Source organism: Pan paniscus, chromosome 6 (assembly GCF_029289425.2).
Source record: "Pan paniscus chromosome 6, NHGRI_mPanPan1-v2.0_pri, whole genome shotgun sequence".
Taxonomy (NCBI): Eukaryota; Metazoa; Chordata; class Mammalia; order Primates; family Hominidae; genus Pan; species Pan paniscus.
Window position 1 is genome coordinate 118394646 of NC_073255.2, and position 17945 is coordinate 118412590.

Here is a 17945-nt window from a genome sequence, read left to right on the forward strand (position 1 = left end):
CAAAGTGCTGGGATTACAGGCATAAGCCACCTCGCCCGGCCTCTAACCCCTCTTTAGGGGTATGTAAAAATAAAACAATGCAATACCTACCCTCTTTATGTATTTATTCTTTATCTCTTTGTTAGAAGCATCCACACTTCTGTTTCTCTCCCTTAAGCCATAGTAACAATGGCTGCCATAGCCCAGGTCTGTAGGCCTCCCAAGTAGTGAAGTCTGGGAAGCAGCCTCCCACCTGCTCCCTACCCCTCTAGACTGCATCCCTCTGTCCCTTACAGAACCTTTTCTCCTCTAGCAACATTCAGAACACAGCCTTGGTCCCTCCTTCCCCAGACCCTCCTTCCTTCTTGCTGACTTGCTACAAACTATTCAAAAATTATCTTTGGGCAGTCTCTTTCTCTGCCTCAGGCACTGGTATCTGAGTCTAGAGGCCCTGGCACATTGTTGATCTCTGCAGAAATGTTTGTTGAGTAAATACATACAAATTTTTATATTTTAATTTAATTTGAAATGAAGTCTTGCTCTGTCACCCAAGCTGGAGTGCAGTGGCGTGATCTCAGCTCACTGAACCTCCGCCTCCCAGGTTGTGATTCTCCTGCCTCAGCCTCCCGAGTAGCTAGGATTATAGGCACCCGCCACGACGCCTGGCTAATTTTTGTAGCTTTAGTAGAGATGGGCGTCTCATCATGTTGGCCAGGCTGGTCTTGAACTCCTGACCTCAAGTGATCTGCATGCCTCAGACTCCCAAAGTGCTGGGATTACAGTCGTGAGCCACTGCTCCCGGCCTATACATATAAACTAATCATACTAAAGGTATAAATGTGAAATGGGTTTTAAGTGTTTTAATATTTCCCTCCCCTGGGAGCATTCTTAATAGCCTTTAATATGTGGGACCTTTTACAATTTACAAGGCACTTTGGTATTATTTTACTACCCCTCCCCTTCCAACAAAGAATGGACTAAAGCCAGCTTGTCCAACTGCACGGGCAGCTTGTGGCCCAAGACAAATTGGTAAATTTTCTTAAAACTCCTAAGTTTTGGTTTTTGTTTTCGTTTTTTTTTTTTTTTTTTTCCTGGGACAAAGTCTCTCTCTCTCACCCAGGCTGGAGTGCAGTGGCCCGATCTGGGCTCACGTCAACCTCTGCCTTCCAGGTCAAGCGATTCTCCTGCCTTGGCCTCCCGAGTAGCTGGGATTACAGGCGCAGGCCACCATGCCCAGCTTATTTTTTCTATCTTTAGTAGACACGGGGTTTTGCCACGTTGGCCAGGCTGGTCTCAAACTTCTGATGTCAGGTGATCCACCAGCCTCGGCCTCACAAAGTGCTGGGATTTACAGGCGTGAGCCACCGCGCCCGGCCAGTGTTAAGAGTATTTTATGTGTGGCCCAAGACAAATTCTTCTTCCAATGTGGCCCAGGGAAGTCAAAAGAGTGGACATCCCCGGACTAAAGCGTCTCTCAGAGAGGTTGCACGATCTGCCTAAAGCCACACAGCAAGTCTGCAAAGACGCTGCCATGGAAAGTAGCATTCGCAGGCTCCAGGGATCAGGCCGTGCCTATCTTTGCCGTGCCCATTTTCCAGCCCGTGGAAGGTACAACCGAGGTCTTCTCGAGCTGATTTACCCCCGCTGCAGAGCTGTGCGCCCAAGGGATTTCAGAGGGAGTTATTTCTAGGGGAGATAATGAGAAAAGAAAAGATAAATGAGAAAAGGGGAGGTCGAGGTCACGTCCCGTAGCGGTCCCCCGACAGTGCCAGGGTGGTGGCCGCGGTGGCCACACTCAGGTCGACCCTGGTCGTTGCGAGCGGCGCCGGGGGAGTCAAAGGTCACGAGAGGAGGACTCGGGCCACGGGGGCGGATAGCTTTGAGCCCAGACGGTGGAACGAGATCCGGGCACCCCCGGGAGGCTGCAGGGGGAGGCGGCCGATTCCCCCGCGAGCCAACTCAGGTGCTCTCCTGGCACCTGGGGGCGGTGGGGAAAGGGGGCGCGGCCGCCGGAGCACGCCCCCTGCTGGGCTGAGCCGCCGCCCATCCCGTTCCCCACCCTCGGAGCCCCTCGGCCCGGAAAGCGGCACCCCCTGGCGGCCCCAGCGCCTCACTGCACCCCGGGCCCCGCAGCCGCAACCTCGGCCCCGGACCGACGCTGGGTGCGGACCCGGGGCGCGCCGGGCGTACGGGTTGCACGGGGTGCACGGGGTACACGGTGCGGGGGCGTGGGCCCCAGGCTGCCGCTGGGGGGCGCCGCCGCACGCCGCTCCGCCGGGGCCGGGGAGACCGAACTCAGCACCGACCGGCCGGGCAGGGGGCGAGGGGCGGCGAGGAGAGGACGCCCCAAGACCGCGACGGGCTGGCGCCGGGCCCCCAGCGCCCCACGACCTTCCTCCGAATCTGCCCCCGCAGGCTCCGCGGCTCCCCCGCCCCGCGCCCCAGCCCCACGGCCCCGCGCCGCACGGCCGCTCCCGTTCCGTCCTTGGAGGGTGTGGAAGGGTGGGTTTGGGGCCGGGGGCGGGTCTGGGGGCGGACCCGGAGGCGGGGCTGTCTCTGCGGCAGGGCCCAGCTTCGCTCCCCCCGGTCTGTCTCTGTCTCTCCTCCTCCCTCCTCCTGCTCCGGGCGGAGCCCGGCATGGGGGGGCCGGCGCCCGGCAGGCCAGGTACGGTGATGGAGAAACTGGGGAGGCTTGGTGCAGGAAGGTTGGGGTGGGGGGACAAGGGACAGGGAGGATTGGCGGAGCGAAAGGCAGAGAAGCCCAGGGTAGCAGGACAAGGGGAAGGGGAGGGGTGCCAGGAACCTGGGGCCCTTGGATGGAGAAGGGGGATGAAGCAGGCCAGGTTTGGAACAGGGGAAGGGGGAGGACGGCTGTAAGGAGGGGCGCCTGGGAGGAGAAGTGAGGCTGAAGGCGAAAAGAAGAGTGTGGGTTTGGGGGAAGGAAAACCGGAGCAGGTATGGAGGCCGCAGCCCAGAAGGTAGCAATGGGGCCAGACTGGAGCCCCCCGGGTGGGATTGAGGGGCGGGGACTGGAAGAGGAAAACCAGGGGGCCTCCCAAATCCTGGAGGAAGAAGAAGGTGATTGGGGCCATCAGCAAGGGAGGGAGGCAGAGACCAAACCATTGCTAAAGGGCCAGGGAGCCGGAATCGGGGTGGACCAAGGCCCAGGCCCGGGGAAGGACTGGAAGTGGGGGAAGGCAGGCAGTGGAGATAGATGGATGGGTGGTATTTTAGATACCCAACTCAGGGTGTCTCCCATCCTTCCTTCAGCGTCCCCACCCTGCCCTCATGAGATCCCCCTACAGCCCAAGATAGGGGGGAGAGTCTGACCATCTCCCCTTTTCCCAGTGGGGTGCAATGTACGCAAGTAGGCCCTGGGCATAACTCTGCCTGTAGGTGTGTCCAGTTCTGTGTAGCAGATTTGTGTGTGTCTGGAGGTCTGTGTGTGTGTCTGTGGGTGTGTCTGTGGGTGTTTATGTCTGTGTGCCTGTCTGTCCCTAGGTTTCTGTTTACCTATGCCAATCTCTGTGTCTGGTCCTCTGTCTGTAGATGTGGGTCGGTGGCTCCGTGGTTTGTGTGTCTGAATGTGTACTTGTGTAGCTGAGGGGTTGCAGTCCGTTTGTGGGGCCTGTATGGGTGGTGGATCGGGATGTCTTTACACAAGAAGGGAATCTGTGTTGACCTGGTCTCTCCAGAGTGTGTATTTGGGGCTCTGAACACCTTTGTCGGGGTCTGTGTCTGTCTTGTCTGTGGGTCCTCGAAGCTGTGTTGGGTTTTCTGTCTGTGTTTTCCTCTCTGAGGACCCGAGTCATGTCTCTTCTCCTTTTTCTCTCTTTCATTCATCCCTGGCCCCCACCCATCCCACCTTTCTTTTTTTTCCGTTCTCACCCACCCCGCCCGCCAGTGGATCCGGGACCCAGGGAGGGCCGCCCCCCGGGCCTGGTGGCACTGAGCAGGGCCCCCCAGCCCCCACCTCCTGCCCCACGAGATGAACCTCCTCTACCGAAAAACCAAGCTGGAGTGGAGGCAGCACAAGGAAGAGGAGGCCAAGAGGAGGTAAGGCTGCGCCCCAGACTGCTCCCTTCCCTTCCGCACCTCTGCCTGCCCCCTCACTGGGCCACAGCCCTTCTCGGGGGCCTGGCAGCCTTGTCATGAGTGAGCTCTCTGATCTCAGAGTCAGTACGGAATGGCCAGGATTGCACACAGACTGTCCTGGCCCAACTCCTGCCCTCCTGTGGGGGGGTTTACAGCCTAGGAGCACCCCTTTGGTTGTTCCCCATCCCCAGAGGCCCGAGTCACTCCTTCCTGACTCACCTCTGGCCTGTAGCCCTTCTCCTTTCTGCAAATTTGGGGCTGGCTGCGGGCTCTCCTGTCACCTGACCTTGGAAGGGGCAGGCCCCGCCTCTCTCCCAGGGTCTAGGGAAGGGGTCATTTCAGGGGCATCAGAGAACATCCACTTGGCCTCCTCCCAGTTTTCCCTGCTGGGGGAGGTGAGTGGTCAAGTGATGGGGTTGTGTGTGTGGTGGGCAGACATGCAGGCTGGGCCTTGCCAAAGAGCCAGGGCAGGGGACGACCCCCAGACCCCTGCAATCCCTGTCTGCCTCCCCGCTTGCCCTTCCAGGGACCTGGGGCCTGGCCTCTCCCATCCTTCTCTCCTTCTCCTCTTCTCTCCCATTGACTTCACAGCCACTTGGAGCCTGACTCACAGCCACCTCCCTTTTCCTTCCTCGCAACTGTGGAGTTTAATTCTTGTTGTTAATTAGATTAATCAGAGTGATCGCTGCAGCGATCTCTCCCTAATGAAGGGCTAGGAGACAGGGCCTTAATGAGTGCCCACCCCACACAGCTCTCCTCTCTTCCCTGCCAGCCGCCCCCCCAACCCTCTGCCACCCTCCACTCAGACAGAAGCTCAGGGACAGTGGAATGGAATGGGGGTGAGCCGGGGAGGCTGACAGAGAACAGCACCAGGGGAGAGGGAGGAAGAAGGATGGGCCGGGGAGGGAGGCTGCTCTGGTCCTGGAGGGGCACATCCTGCATCTGGGAGAGGAGGTGTGCCGTGGGGGTAGAGGTCACAGTGGCTGGGCAGGAGGGGTAACCAGAGGCCAGGTGTGGGCCACTGTGAGAGTGAGAGGGGCCAAGGAGCTGTGGGGGGCAGGTGTGTCCGTCTGTGTTACCTGGGTTTGTATCTCTACCTCTGCACAAGGCTGTCCACACAGGTGCCCAGGCTGGGATCCGCCAGCCCCAGGGATGCTCCCCTGCAGGCATACTCACCCCTCTTCTCATCCCTGCCCCCAACTGCCTTGTGTTTTTAAAGCCCGAGATTCTGCCTGAAGCCCCTTCATTGGTGCCCTGGACCTTCTGGCAACCCTGTCCCCACCCAGGCTCCCGTCCTCTTCCCTGGGAAGCCACAGGGTTGCTGACACCTCTTGGGGTGGAGAAGGGGGATGCCCAGGTCCGAGGCCCTTCCTCCACTCCATCGTGGCCTTCTCTCCCCAGCTCCAGTAAGGAGGTGGCCCCCGCTGGCTCGGCTGGGCCCGCGGCCGGCCAGGGGCCTGGGGTCCGCGTGCGGGACATCGCCTCGCTGCGGCGCTCCCTCAGGATGGGTTTCATGACGATGCCCGCCTCCCAGGAGCACACCCCGCACCCCTGCCGCAGCGCCATGGCCCCACGCTCCCTCTCCTGCCACTCGGTGGGCAGCATGGACAGTGTCGGGGGTGGCCCTGGCGGGGCCGGTGGGGGCCTCACAGAGGACAGCAGCACCCGAAGACCCCCTGCCAAGCCCCGGAGACACCCCAGCACCAAGCTCAGCATGGTGGGGCCTGGGTCGGGGGCAGAGACGCCCCCCAGCAAGAAAGCAGGTGAGATACCCCCTATCTCTCCCTGGGGTGGAGCTGGGAGCTGGGAGGATCTATTCCAGGCCCGGGGAGGCTTGCCGGGAGGGTTCATTCAGGGAAGAACCAAGGAAGTGGAAGATTCCATTCTCAAAGGAATTGGGGGGGTCCTTTTGGATGGGCCTGAGATGAACCATTCAAGGGCAGGGGACACTCCCTGAAAAGTTCTTGAGAAAGGGGTGGTGGCCTCAGAGGGACAATGAAGGTAGGAGCTGCGGATTCTGGAGAATACGTTAGAAAGACTGAGGGCTGTGGGACAAGCCCCGTGGCTCACGCCCGTAATCTCAGCACTTTTTTTTTTTTTTTTTTTGAGACAGAGTCTCGCTCTGTTGCCCAGGCAGGAGTGCAGTGGTGCGATCTCAGCTCACTGCATCCTCCGCCTCCCAGGTTCAAGCAGTTCTCCTGCCTCAGCCTCCCAGGTAGCTGGGATTACAGGCGTCCGTCACCACGCCCGGCTAATTTTTTGTATTTTTAGTAGAGACAGGGTTTCGTCTTGTTGGCCAGGCTGACAAGGCCAGGCTTGCTGGCCTCAGGTGATCCACCCACCTCGGCCTCCCAAAGTGCTGGGATTACAGGCGTGAGCCACTGTGCTTGGCCAATTAATTGACGTTTTAAAAAGACCAAGGGCTGACTAGTAGAAAAGGAACCTACAGCTGGGCATGGTGGCTGATGCCTGGAATCCTAGCGCTTTAGGAGGCCGAGGCAGGAGGATCCCTTGAGCCCAGGAATTTGGGACCAGTCTGGGCAACATGGCAAGACCCATCTCTATTAAAAAATAAAAAAGAAATGAAGAAACCTCCTGGGGCTGTAAGTTGAGGAATGTGGGGAAAAGGAAGAGGCAGATATGTCCTTGCAGAAGAGTCAAGGGATCAGAATGGGCTCTTCCCACTTGCTCCCCTCATTAAAAGCCTGGTTTATTTTTCTCTTTCTTGTCCTGTCCAGGCTCACAGAAGCCAACCCCAGAGGGCCGAGAGTCCAGCCGGAAGGTTCCTCCGCAGAAGCCCAGGCGAAGCCCTAACACCCAGCTCTCTGTCTCCTTCGAGGAGTCCTGCCCCCCAGGCCCCTCTCCTCGAGGGGGGAACCTGCCTCTTCAGCGCCTCACTAGGGGGTCCCGAGTAGCTGGGGACCCTGACGTGGGTGCCCAGGAAGAGCCTGTGTACATTGAGATGGTGGGGGACGTCTTTAGGGGAGGAGGACGAAGTGGAGGAGGCCTGGCTGGGCCCCCTCTTGGGGGTGGGGGCCCGACCCCTCCAGCGGGCGCCGACTCGGACTCTGAAGAGAGTGAGGCCATCTATGAAGAGATGAAGTACCCGCTGCCGGAAGAGGCTGGGGAAGGCCGGGCCAATGGCCCTCCACCATTGACGGCAACATCCCCGCCACAACAGCCTCACGCCCTTCCGCCCCATGCCCACCGCCGCCCAGCTTCAGCCCTCCCGAGCCGGAGGGACGGGACGCCCACCAAGACCACTCCTTGTGAAATCCCCCCGCCCTTCCCCAACCTCCTTCAGCACCGGCCTCCACTCCTGGCCTTCCCCCAAGCCAAGTCTGCTTCCCGAACCCCTGGCGATGGGGTCTCAAGGCTACCTGTCCTCTGCCACTCCAAGGAGCCAGCCGGCTCCACCCCAGCTCCCCAAGTGCCTGCACGGGAGCGGGAGACGCCTCCCCCACCGCCTCCACCTCCTGCTGCCAACCTGCTGCTGCTGGGACCATCGGGCCGGGCCCGGAGCCACTCGACACCATTGCCACCCCAGGGCTCTGGCCAGCCCCGGGGGGAGCGGGAGCTCCCCAACTCCCACAGCATGATCTGCCCTAAGGCGGCGGGGGCGCCGGCAGCCCCCCCTGCCCCGGCCGCCTTGCTCCCCGGCCCCCCCAAGGACAAGGCCGTGTCTTACACCATGGTGTACTCGGCGGTCAAGGTGACCACGCACTCTGTCCTGCCAGCTGGTCCACCACTGGGTGCTGGGGAGCCAAAGACGGAGAAGGAGATCTCGGTCCTCCATGGGATGCTGTGTACCAGCTCGAGGCCCCCTGTGCCAGGGAAGACCAGCCCCCACGGTGGGGCCATGGGCGCGGCAGCTGGGGTCCTCCACCACCGCGGCTGCCTGGCCTCCCCCCACAGCCTTCCGGACCCAACTGTAGGCCCCCTGACCCCGCTGTGGACCTACCCAGCCACAGCAGCTGGGCTCAAGAGACCCCCTGCCTATGAGAGCCTCAAGGCTGGGGGGGTGCTGAATAAGGGCTGTGGTGTGGGGGCCCCATCCCCCATGGTCAAGATCCAGCTGCAGGAGCAAGGGACCGATGGGGGTGCTTTTGCCAGCATCTCCTGTGCCCACGTCATCGCCAGCGCAGGGACACCAGAGGAGGAAGAAGAGGAGATGGGCTCCGCGACATTTGGGGCAGGCTGGGCCCTGCAGAGGAAGGTCCTCTATGGAGGGAGAAAAGCAAAGGAGTTGGACAGTGAGTGAGGGTTGGGGAGTGGGGGCTGGCATCAGGGGTGGGGGGCAGCTGGGGATGCCTGCGATGGTTTGGGGGAGGTGTTGGAGGGGTTATTTGGAAGTCACAGCCTTGAGTCTGGGATGTTTTCTAGGAGACCAGAGAGGTGGGGGTGGGCGATAGACAGAAAGGCCGGGGTCCCCCAGTGTGCGCTGGAGGGGCAGGAAGGTCTGGGAGGCGAAGGGGGTCAAATCTGGCCCTGTCCTGCTCTGCTCCCTGCCCCTCCCTTCCCGGGGCTGCAGGGGTGTGTGCTTGTGAGTGTGCGCACCAGGAACTAAACACAGCTGCCTCCCAGCTGTTACCATGGCAACCCATCCAGACAGGAGGGAGAGGAGAGGGAGGCCCCTACCGTTGCCTGGCAACGCAATGCTCTGCCAGGCCTCCTCTCAGAGATGAGCTTAGTTCACAGGCAGCCCTTCCCCCCAGCGCTCCCCCTTCTGGGCTCAGGAATTGGGATTCTCCCCCTACAGGTCTTGATCCCAGGGGGATGGTCATTCTCGCCCTATCTGGAGATGGAGGGGCTTGGAAGCTAAAGCTGCGGTTGGGGAGGCCCCTCTGACCAGGGAAAAGGGTTTGGATGCAGCACATAGACATGATTCTCAGCCCCAGGAGATGGTACCAATGGGTGGAAAGGAAGGGGTGTGTGTGTGTTTGTATGTATGTTGGGGGAGTGTGAAGGAGCCCCATCCCAGCCGTTACTTGCAAAAGGGGCAGTTGTGTCTCCTGGTCCACCCATACTGCAGCATGTGTGGCCAGAGGGACAGAATGACGCCTCCAACATGCAGGCACACAGCTCTCCTTGTCATCCCAGCAGAGGTTGAGGACGGTGCCCGGGCCTGGAATGGCAGTGCCGAGGGTCCAGGCAAGGTGGAGCGTGAGGACAGGGGCCCTGGGACATCGGGGATCCCAGTGAGGAGCCAGGGGGCAGAGGGCCTGCTGGCCAGGATCCACCATGGAGACCGAGGAGGGAGCCGCACCGCGCTGCCCATTCCCTGCCAGACCTTCCCAGCCTGCCACCGCAATGGAGGTGACGCGGCCTGCACACACCTGTGCACAGCGGGGCTGGCTGGGGGATCTCCCGGGGTCTAGCCGCACCTGTCCTGACTTCCTCTCACCTGTTCACGTCCGTGCCTAGGGCCCTAAATCCTCATACCACATCTCCACCCCCTTTTCCCTTCTGATGAGGCAGGGGCAGCCTGGACCATTCAAGGGCAGGGGACTGGGAACTAGGGGAGGGGTACCTGAGGACCCTGCACTCCTCACTCCTCCTTCTTCCACCTCAGACTTCACGGGAGGCTACCGCCTGGGGCGCTCGGCCTCCACCTCCGGAGTCCGGCAGGTCGTGCTCCACACACCCCGGCCCTGCAGCCAGCCCAGGGATGCCCTGAGCCAGGTGAGGCTTGGTTTTTCTTTTATTTATGAAGGAGCAGGTGGAGAAGGCTTGAATATGCAAAGAAAAGCAATAAACGGGCCAGGGCTGGGCACAGTGGCTCATGCCTGTAATCCCAGCACTTTGGGAGGCCAAGGCAGGAGGGTCACTTGAGGCCAGAAGTTCATTAGCTTGAGCAACATAGTGAGACCCTGTCTCTATTTTTTCTTTTTTTTTAAAGAAGGCTAGTTGCAGTGGCTCACACCTGTAATCCCAATGCTTTCAGAAGCCAAGGCAGGTAGATTGCTTGAGCCCAGGAGGTCGAGACCAGCCTGGACCACATAGTGAGATCCCATCTCTATAAAAAATGCAAAATGTAGTCAGGTGTGCCGTCGCAAGCCTGAATTCCCAGCTACTCTGGAGGTTGAGGTAGGAAGATGGCTTTACCCTGGGAGGTGGAGGTTGCATTGAGCCATGATCACGCTACTGCATTCCAGTCTGAGCCACAGAGTGAGACCCTGTCTTAGAAGAAAAAAAAAAAAGGAAGAAAGGGGCCAGGCAGGGTGCGGTGGCTTACGCCTGTAATCACAGCACTTTGGGAGGCCGAGGCGGGCAGATCACTTGAGGTCAGGAGTTCGAGACCAGCCTGGCCAATGTGGTGAAACCCTGTCTCTACTAGAAATACAAAAATTAGGGCCAGGTGCGGTGGCTCATGCCTGTAATCCCAGCAGTTTGGGAGGCTGAGGCGAGTGTATCACAAGGTCAGGAGTTCAAGACTAGCCTGACCAACATAGTGAAATCCCATCTGTACTAAAAATACAAAAATTAGCCGGGCGTGGTAGCGCACGCCTGTAGTCCCAGCTACTCGGGAGGCAGAGGCATAAGAATCGCTTGAACCCAGGAGACGGAGGTTGCAGTAAGCCAAGATCGCACCACTGCACTCCAGTGGCCTGGGCAACAGAGAGAGACTTTGTCTCAAAAAAAACCAAAAAACAAAAAACAAAAACCCCACAGAAATTAGCTGGACATTGGGGCAGGCACCCGTAATCCCAGCTACTCGGGAGGCTGAGGCAGGAGAATTGCTTGAACCCGGGAGACGGAGGCTGCAGTGAGCCAAGATCATGCCACTGCACTCCAGCCTGGGCGACAGAGTTAGACTCTGTCTCAAAAAAAAAAAAAAGGGGGCCAGGCAGGCTGGGGCCTGAGCCAGCACAGACAGCGGGAACCCAGGAATGAGAGTGAGGGGGTTGGGAGAGGATCTGGGAAGGGTTTGAGGGTTTGCTTAAGATGGGCAGCAAGGTAGGGCCCAGCTTGGAGATCAGTCAGGGCCACCACTAGCCAACAGCGCACCTTTGCGCGATTTAGGAAAAAGACCTCCCCACTGGGCACCATGTCTTGTGCCTGCAATCCCAGAACTGTAGGAGGCAGAGACGGGAGGATCGCTTGAACCCAGGAGGCTGAGGTTGCAATGAACTACGATCCCACCACAGCACTCTATCCTGGGTGTAAGGGCAAGACCGTGTCTCAAAAGAAATAAAAATAAAGAGGTCAAGCATGGTAGCTTACGCCTATAATCCTAGTACTTTGGGAGGCCGAGCCAAGAGAAGTGGTTGAGCCTAGGAATTCTGTACCAGCCTGGGCGACATAGGGAGAACCTGTCTTTACAAAAAATTTAAAAATTATCCAGACATGCTGGTGCATGCCTGTGGTTCCAGCAACTCTGAAGGCTGAGGCAGGAGAATCACTTGAGCCTGGGAGGTGGAGGTTGCAGTGAGCCATGGTCGTTCCACTGCACTCCAGCCTGGGTGGCAGAGGGAGAACCTGTCAAAAGAAAGAAAAAGAGAGAGTGAGAGAAAGAAGGAAGAAAGAGAGAAAGAGAGAAAGAAAGCAAGCAAGAAAGAAAAGAGAAAGAAAGAAAGAAAGGGAGGAAAGGAGGAAGGGAGGGACCTTGTCTACCCTTGCCCCAGCTGGACACGGTAGTTGATACCTGTGATCCCAGAGCTTTGGGAGGCCAAGATGAGAGGATCCCTTGAGGCCAGGAGTTCAAGACCAGGCTTGGCAACAAAGCAAGATCCCATAAATACAAAAATAAACTTTAATTTAATTTTTTAACAATTAGCTGGTGTAGTGGTACATGCCTGTAGTCCCAGCTACTTGGGAGGGAGGCTGACACTGGAGGATTGCTTGAGCCCAGGAGGTCGAGGCTGCAGTGAGCTATGATTGCACCACTGCACTCTGGCCTGGGCAACAGAGCCAGACCCTGTCTCAAAAACACAAAAGAAAGAAAAAAAGGGGGGATCCCTTCTAGGGGGACCAACTTAAAAAATGCATCTGTCTAGGAAGACTAGGGAGTGGCTGGGCCAAAGCTGCGCAAGTTGGATTTTGGCCCCCATGGGCCCCACAGCCAGAGGGAGCCAGCAGAGGCCGTAGGGGGCAAGCAAGGACTTGCTTCTGCGGGGAGACGTGGGTCTCGGCAGTGCGGACCCGTCCGGTCATGCTGAGGTCCCCGACCCTACCCGCGTTTTCCTTTCTCCCCCGCCCGCGGCACAGCCCCACCCCGCGCTGCCGCTGCCTCTGCCCCTGCCGCCCCAGCCGGCCCGCGAGCGTGACGGGAAGCTGCTGGAGGTGATCGAGCGCAAGCGCTGCGTGTGCAAGGAGATCAAGGCGCGCCACCGCCCGGACCGAGGCCTCTGCAAGCAGGAGAGCATGCCCATCCTCCCCAGCTGGCGGCGGGGGCCCGAGCCCCGCAAGTCCGGCACCCCGCCCTGCCGCCGGCAGCACACGGTCCTCTGGGACACCGCCATCTGAGGCGGGCGGGGGGGTACCGGGGCGCCTGGACTGGGGAGGGGGCGGGCACGCCTGGCTCTCCCGGGAGCCTCGCCTTGAGAGACATTGAAGGACTACGTGGGAGAGTGCCAGGGAGAACCCCTGCCCTCCAACCTACCCCCCGGGATGGGGAGAGTCTGCCAGGCCCATTGGGCTTAGGATGCCAACAGCGCTGCTGAGAAACTTGGAGGAGGAGGAGGGTTTGCTTGAGGTTGGGGCGAGAGTCGCTCTGGCTGTTCTTCCCGCTGGGCGCTGTACACCCCTCCTCCTGAACCAAGCCAGAGGTCAGCATGGGGAAGGGAGGAAGGAAGGGATGGGAGGAAGAGGGGGGTGGGTGAGCTGAAAGAGAGGGACTAGAGTGCCAGATGGAGGAGCTCTTTTCTAGAGAGCCGGGAGTTGGGGAGGGGGTATTTATTTTGTTATTTATTTCAGTCTGGAGGGCGATTCTGGGCCTTTCTGACCTACTCCTGAGCTAGGAGTGGCGAATCAGGGCCAAGTTTGCACTCTCCCCAATGCCAATGCCTAAAGGCCCCGCCGTCCATGCCACCCCACAGCCAAGGAGGGGTCTGCATGGGGAGTGGACCGAGAGAAGAAGGGGCCCAGGGAAGCAGAGGGCCCAAGACAATTCACAGTATTTACAATTTGCCAGAATTTGGTAGTCAGTGTGGCCTGCTCTGAATCAGGCATCTTATTTAGTTCTGGGGTGAGGGTCTAGTGCCAGGGATGGGCGGGATGATGGGGGAGGAGGAGGGAAATTTTAGCGGGTTGGGGGGGTGGGCAGGGTATTTATTTAAATTAAAAAACAAAACAGAAGAGATGTCAGGAACTTTTTTTTAATTCCTTTCTTTTCAGAATAATATATTAAAAGACTCATGATCCTAAAGCTGGCTTCTTCTGTTTCACAGCGTGCTCTGCTATTCTTACACTTGCTCCTTTTCCCATCTTGCCCCTGGTTGGTGGGAGTTGAAGGTTGTGCGGGGAGGGGTGAGTAGCTGTGGCCAAGTCACAGGGCGAGGTGGAGTTCCAGGTAAGTCTTTGGGAATGCACTGGGCCATGACTCCATTAGCATTTTTTTTGTGCACAGAATGTGTTCTTGGCATTGCACTGATGCAGAAGGAATATTTGGGCATGAAACTTGCCTTCAAGTACCTTGTGATCTACTCAGATGACCTCCACTGAGATGACAATAAACTGTTGAAGGAGTAAGAGAGGGGGGACAGGGCCAAGCGTGGTGGCTCACACCTGTAATTCCAGCACTTTGGGAGGTCGAGATGGGCAGATCACCTGAGGTTAGGAGTCCAAGACCAGCCTGACCAACATGGTAAAACCTTATCTCTACTGAAAAAAAAAAATACAAAAATTAGCCGGGTGTGGTGGCGATATATCCCAGCTACTTGGGAGGCTGAGGCAGGAGAATCACTTGAACTCAGGAAGTGGAGGTTGCAGTGAGCTGAGATCATGCCACTGCACTCCAGCCTGGGCGACAGAGTGAGACTCTGTCTCAACAACAACAATGAAAAAAAAGAAAAAAGAGGGGGTACAGGGCTGGAATCATCTAAGAAGGCTTCCTGCAAAGTTACCCTAAAAGGACAGGTAAGCTAGTCTGGGCAACATAGAGAAACCCCGTCTCTACAAAAAATACAAAAATTAGCCAGGTGTGAAGGCATGCGCCTTTAGTCCCAGATACTCAGGAAGCTGAGGTGGGAGGATGGCTGGAACCTAGAAGGCAGAGGCTGCAGTGAGCAGAGATCATGCCACTGCACTCCAGCTTGGGCAACAGAATGCGATCCTGTCTCAAAAAAAAAAAAAAAAAAAAAAAAGGACAGGTGAAGTTTGGGGAGGGGAAGAGGCAAACTCCCAAGGTCACGGTCATGGTTTTGATTGTCTATGGAACAGTAGGAGATGGGGGCAGGGGGAGGTAGGAAGTATGTTTAAATGATGGTGATGGCATTAAGAGGTCCAGCCATGGGACAGATCACCTGAGGTTGGGAGTTCGAGACCAGCCTGACCAACATGGAGAAACCCCGTCTCTACTAAAAAATACAAAAAAATTAGCTGGGCTTGGTGGTGCATGCCTGTAATCCCAGCTACTCGGGAGGCTGAGGCAGGAGAATCGCCAGAACCCGGGAGGCAGAGGTTGCAGCAGTGAGCCGAGATCACGCCATTGCACTCCAGCCTGGGCAACAAGAGCGAAACTCCATCTCAAAAAAGAAGGGGGTCCAGCCATGGTGAAGCCGGCCACAAGGCAAGACTCAGGTCCTCACTAGGGAAGCCAGGGGAATCCTGCTGGGAGGTGATCTGTCACCAGGGAGGAGGATAAGGAGGATGCCTGGGAGGGTGGAGGGCTAGGGACAGTTGCAAGAGGCCACTGAAAGGAAACCTCAGGATGGGAGTGAAGGAGCAGAATTGGTCATACAAGAAGCCCAAGTTTGGAGGTCTGGTGATCGGGGAACTGACAGAGTGAGGCAGGTGGGCTTGAGAGTGACTTTGGAGGAAGAACATTGAATTTGAAGCAATGATGAATATTTAGGTTGAATGGTTTGTTACTGAATAGAACAGAGTTTCGGAAAATGTGGTGGATAGCCAGACGTGGTGGCTCATGCCTGTAATCCCAGCACTTTGGGAGGCCCGAGGCAGGAGGATCACTTGAGGCCAGGAGTTCAAGACCAGCCTGGGCAACATAGAACCCCCCATCTCTACAAACAATAATAAAAAAAAATAGTTGGGCTTGGTGGCACACGTTTGTAATCCCAGTTACTCAGGAGGTTGAGGTGGGAGGATCGCTTGAGCTCAGGAGGTCAAGGCTGCAGTGAGCCATGGTTGCTTCACTGCATTCTAGCCTGGGCAACAGAGTGAGACCCCGTCTCAAAAAAAAAAAATGTGGTAGATGCCACAAGAGATGTTTTTACACTTTATGAAGAAGAGCATTTTTTTTAAAACTGTAATAGTTTTGTATTTATTTTCACTTATATTAGAAAAGTTATAACCAATACATAAGGCTACTTGTTATTTCATGAATGTGATTACACAAGATAAGTCTAGAGTTATTTTTAATGAGCTGGTTTAAAGAAAAAATGTTAAGCCAATAAATAATAGTACAGGCAATGTACAGAATATGAAAAATTATGACAGTGGTATGTGAGTATTTGAAATTTAGGAAACAAGTTAAAAGTAAAATGATGATAGCTCAGGAGACAGGACAAGACTATGGACATTAGGAGTAATTGACATAGAAATGGCACTCAAGCCCAACACAGCTGACCTCTGCAAGGAGGGCAGGGCTAGAGAAAAGAGCTAGGGATGAAATACAGGCCAGGCACAGTGGCTCATGCCTGTAGTCCCAGCACTTTGGGAAGCCAAGGTTAGAAGATCGCTTGAGGCCAGGAGTTTGAGACAAGCCTGGGCAACAAAGCTAGACTTCATCTCTACAAAAAAAATTAATAAAAATTAGCTGGGTGTAGTGGTGAGCACCTGTAGCTGGAGCTACTCAGGAGGCTGAGATGGGTGGATCGCTTCAGCCCAGGAATTGGAAGCTGCAGTGAGCTATGATCCCTTCACTGCATTCCAGCCTGGGCAACAGAGTGAGACCCCAACTTGAAAAAAACAAAACAAAACAAAAAACAAAACCCAAGATATAAACAGGCAGTAGCTCTTTTTAACTAGCCAGAAAATTAGACCGGGTGAGGTGGCTCATGCCTGTAATCCCAGCACTTTGGGAGGCCGAGGCGGGCGGATCACTTGATATCAGAAGTTCGAGACCAGCCTGGCCAATATGGTGAAACCCTGTCTCTACTAAAAATACAAAATTAGCTGGGTGTGGTGGCGGGCACCTGTAATCCTAGCTACTCAGAAGGCTAAGGCAGGAGAATTGCTTGAACCCGGGAGGCAGAGGCTGCAGTGAGCCGAGATCGCACCACTGCACTCCAGCCTGGGTGACAGAGCAAGACTCTGTCTCAAAAAAAAAAAAAAAAAAAAAGTTAATTAATGGAAGGGGCTGGGTGCAGTGGCTCACGCTTGTAATCCTAGCACTTTGGGAGGCCGAGGTGGGTGGATTGCCTGAACTTGGGAGTTCGAGACCAGCCTGGACAACATGGCAAAATCCTCTCTACTGAAAATGAAAAAAATTAGCCGGGCATGGTAGTGTGTGCCTGTAGGTCCCAGCTATTGAGGAGGCTGAAGCAGGAGAATCACTTGCATCTGGGAGACGGAGGTTACAGTGAGCCAAGACCGTGTCACTGCATTCCAGCCTGGGCAACAGAGCAAAACTCTGTCTCCAAAAAAATTAAAAAAAAAAAAAAGGAAAGGAAAATTAATGGAAGGAAATATCCCATTCATAAGAGCAATAAAAACCTTAAAATAAATAGGAGTAACATTAACAAGAAATTATAGAACCTATATTGGATCAGTTGATAACACTAAAGTATTTTGAGTCACTTTAAAAGGGAAGACCTTGGCTGGCCGCGGTGGCTCACACCAGTAATCCCAGCACTTTGGGAGGCTGAGGCGCATGGATCACCTGAGGTCAGGAGTTCGAGAGCAGCCTGGCCAACATGGTGAAACTCCGTCTCCACTAAAAATACAAAAATTAGCCAGGCATAGTGGCGAGTACCTGTAGTCCAAGCTGCTCTGGAGTCTGAGGCAGGCGAATCACTTGAACCCAGGAGGCGGAGGTTGCAGTGAGCAGAGATTGTGCTATTGCACTCCAGCCTGGGGGCCAGAGCGAGACTCCATCTCAAAAAAATAAAAGTAAAAATAAATACAAAAATACAAAAGGAAAACCTTCAGGACAAACAGCTATCGCGGAGCGAGGGAGAAGGAAGCCTTGTGGGGTCAAGCACAGTGGCTCACACCTGTAATCCCAGCACTTTGGGAGGCCCAGGCAGGAGGATGACTTGAGCCCAGGAGTTCCAGATCAGCCTGGGCAACATAGCAAGACCTTGTCTCTACAAAAAGTTAAAAGAGAAAAAAAAAAGGCTAGGCATAGTGGCATGTGCCTGTAGTCCCAGCTACTCAGGAGGCTGAGGTGCAAGGACCACTTAAGCCCAAGGAAGTCAACACTGCAGAGAGCTATGATTGCACCACTGCCCTCCAGCTTGGGCAACAGAGCAAGACCCTGTCTTAAAAAAAAAAAAAAAAAAAAAAGGGCCAGGCGTGGTGGCTCACTCCTGTAATCCCAGCACTTTGGGAGGCTGAGGCGGGCAGATCACAAGGTCAGGAGATCAAGACCATCCCGGCTAACACAGTGAAACCCCATCTCTACTAAACAAAATACAAAAAATTAGCCGGACGTGGTGGCGGGCACCTGTAGTCCCAGCTACTCGGGAGGCTGAGGCAGGAGAATCTCTTGAACCCGGGAGGCAGAGCTTGCAGTGAGCTGAGATCATGCC

At 56.2% G+C, this 17945-nt stretch overlaps 1 protein-coding gene across 4 annotated transcripts; it reads left to right on the forward strand.

The window, feature by feature from the left end:
- The first annotated feature begins 2483 nt into the window (after positions 1–2483).
- Positions 2484–13441, forward strand: NYAP1 (neuronal tyrosine phosphorylated phosphoinositide-3-kinase adaptor 1). Of its 4 annotated transcripts, none has more exons than XM_008965436.6 (7): positions 2485–2644; positions 3884–4035; positions 5476–5837; positions 6813–8327; positions 9175–9390; positions 9647–9756; positions 12283–13441. In XM_008965436.6, the coding sequence occupies exons 2-7, from the start codon at positions 3968–3970 to the stop codon at positions 12538–12540; spliced, it is 2529 nt and encodes an 842-aa protein (XP_008963684.1). In that variant the 5' UTR covers positions 2485–2644; positions 3884–3967; the 3' UTR covers positions 12541–13441. The 4 variants fall into 4 exon arrangements, with proteins under 4 accessions (XP_063462129.1, XP_008963684.1, XP_003812965.1 ...); XM_003812917.8 differs by having other exon boundaries at positions 2486–2644; positions 9178–9390; XM_034964597.3 differs by lacking the exon at positions 2485–2644 and adding an exon at positions 2899–3057.
- Positions 13442–17945: the final 4504 nt, after the last annotated feature.

Coding starts and splice junctions, on each gene's coding strand:
- NYAP1 (XM_008965436.6), top strand. CDS start 3,968: ATGAACCTCCTCTACCGAAAAACCAAGCTGGAGTGGAGGCAGCACAAG. Junction 5,838..6,812: donor GCCCCCCAGCAAGAAAGCAG/GTGAGATACCCC, acceptor TGTCCTGTCCAG/GCTCACAGAAGCCAACCCCA. Junction 8,328..9,174: donor AAAAGCAAAGGAGTTGGACA/GTGAGTGAGGGT, acceptor TTGTCATCCCAG/CAGAGGTTGAGGACGGTGCC.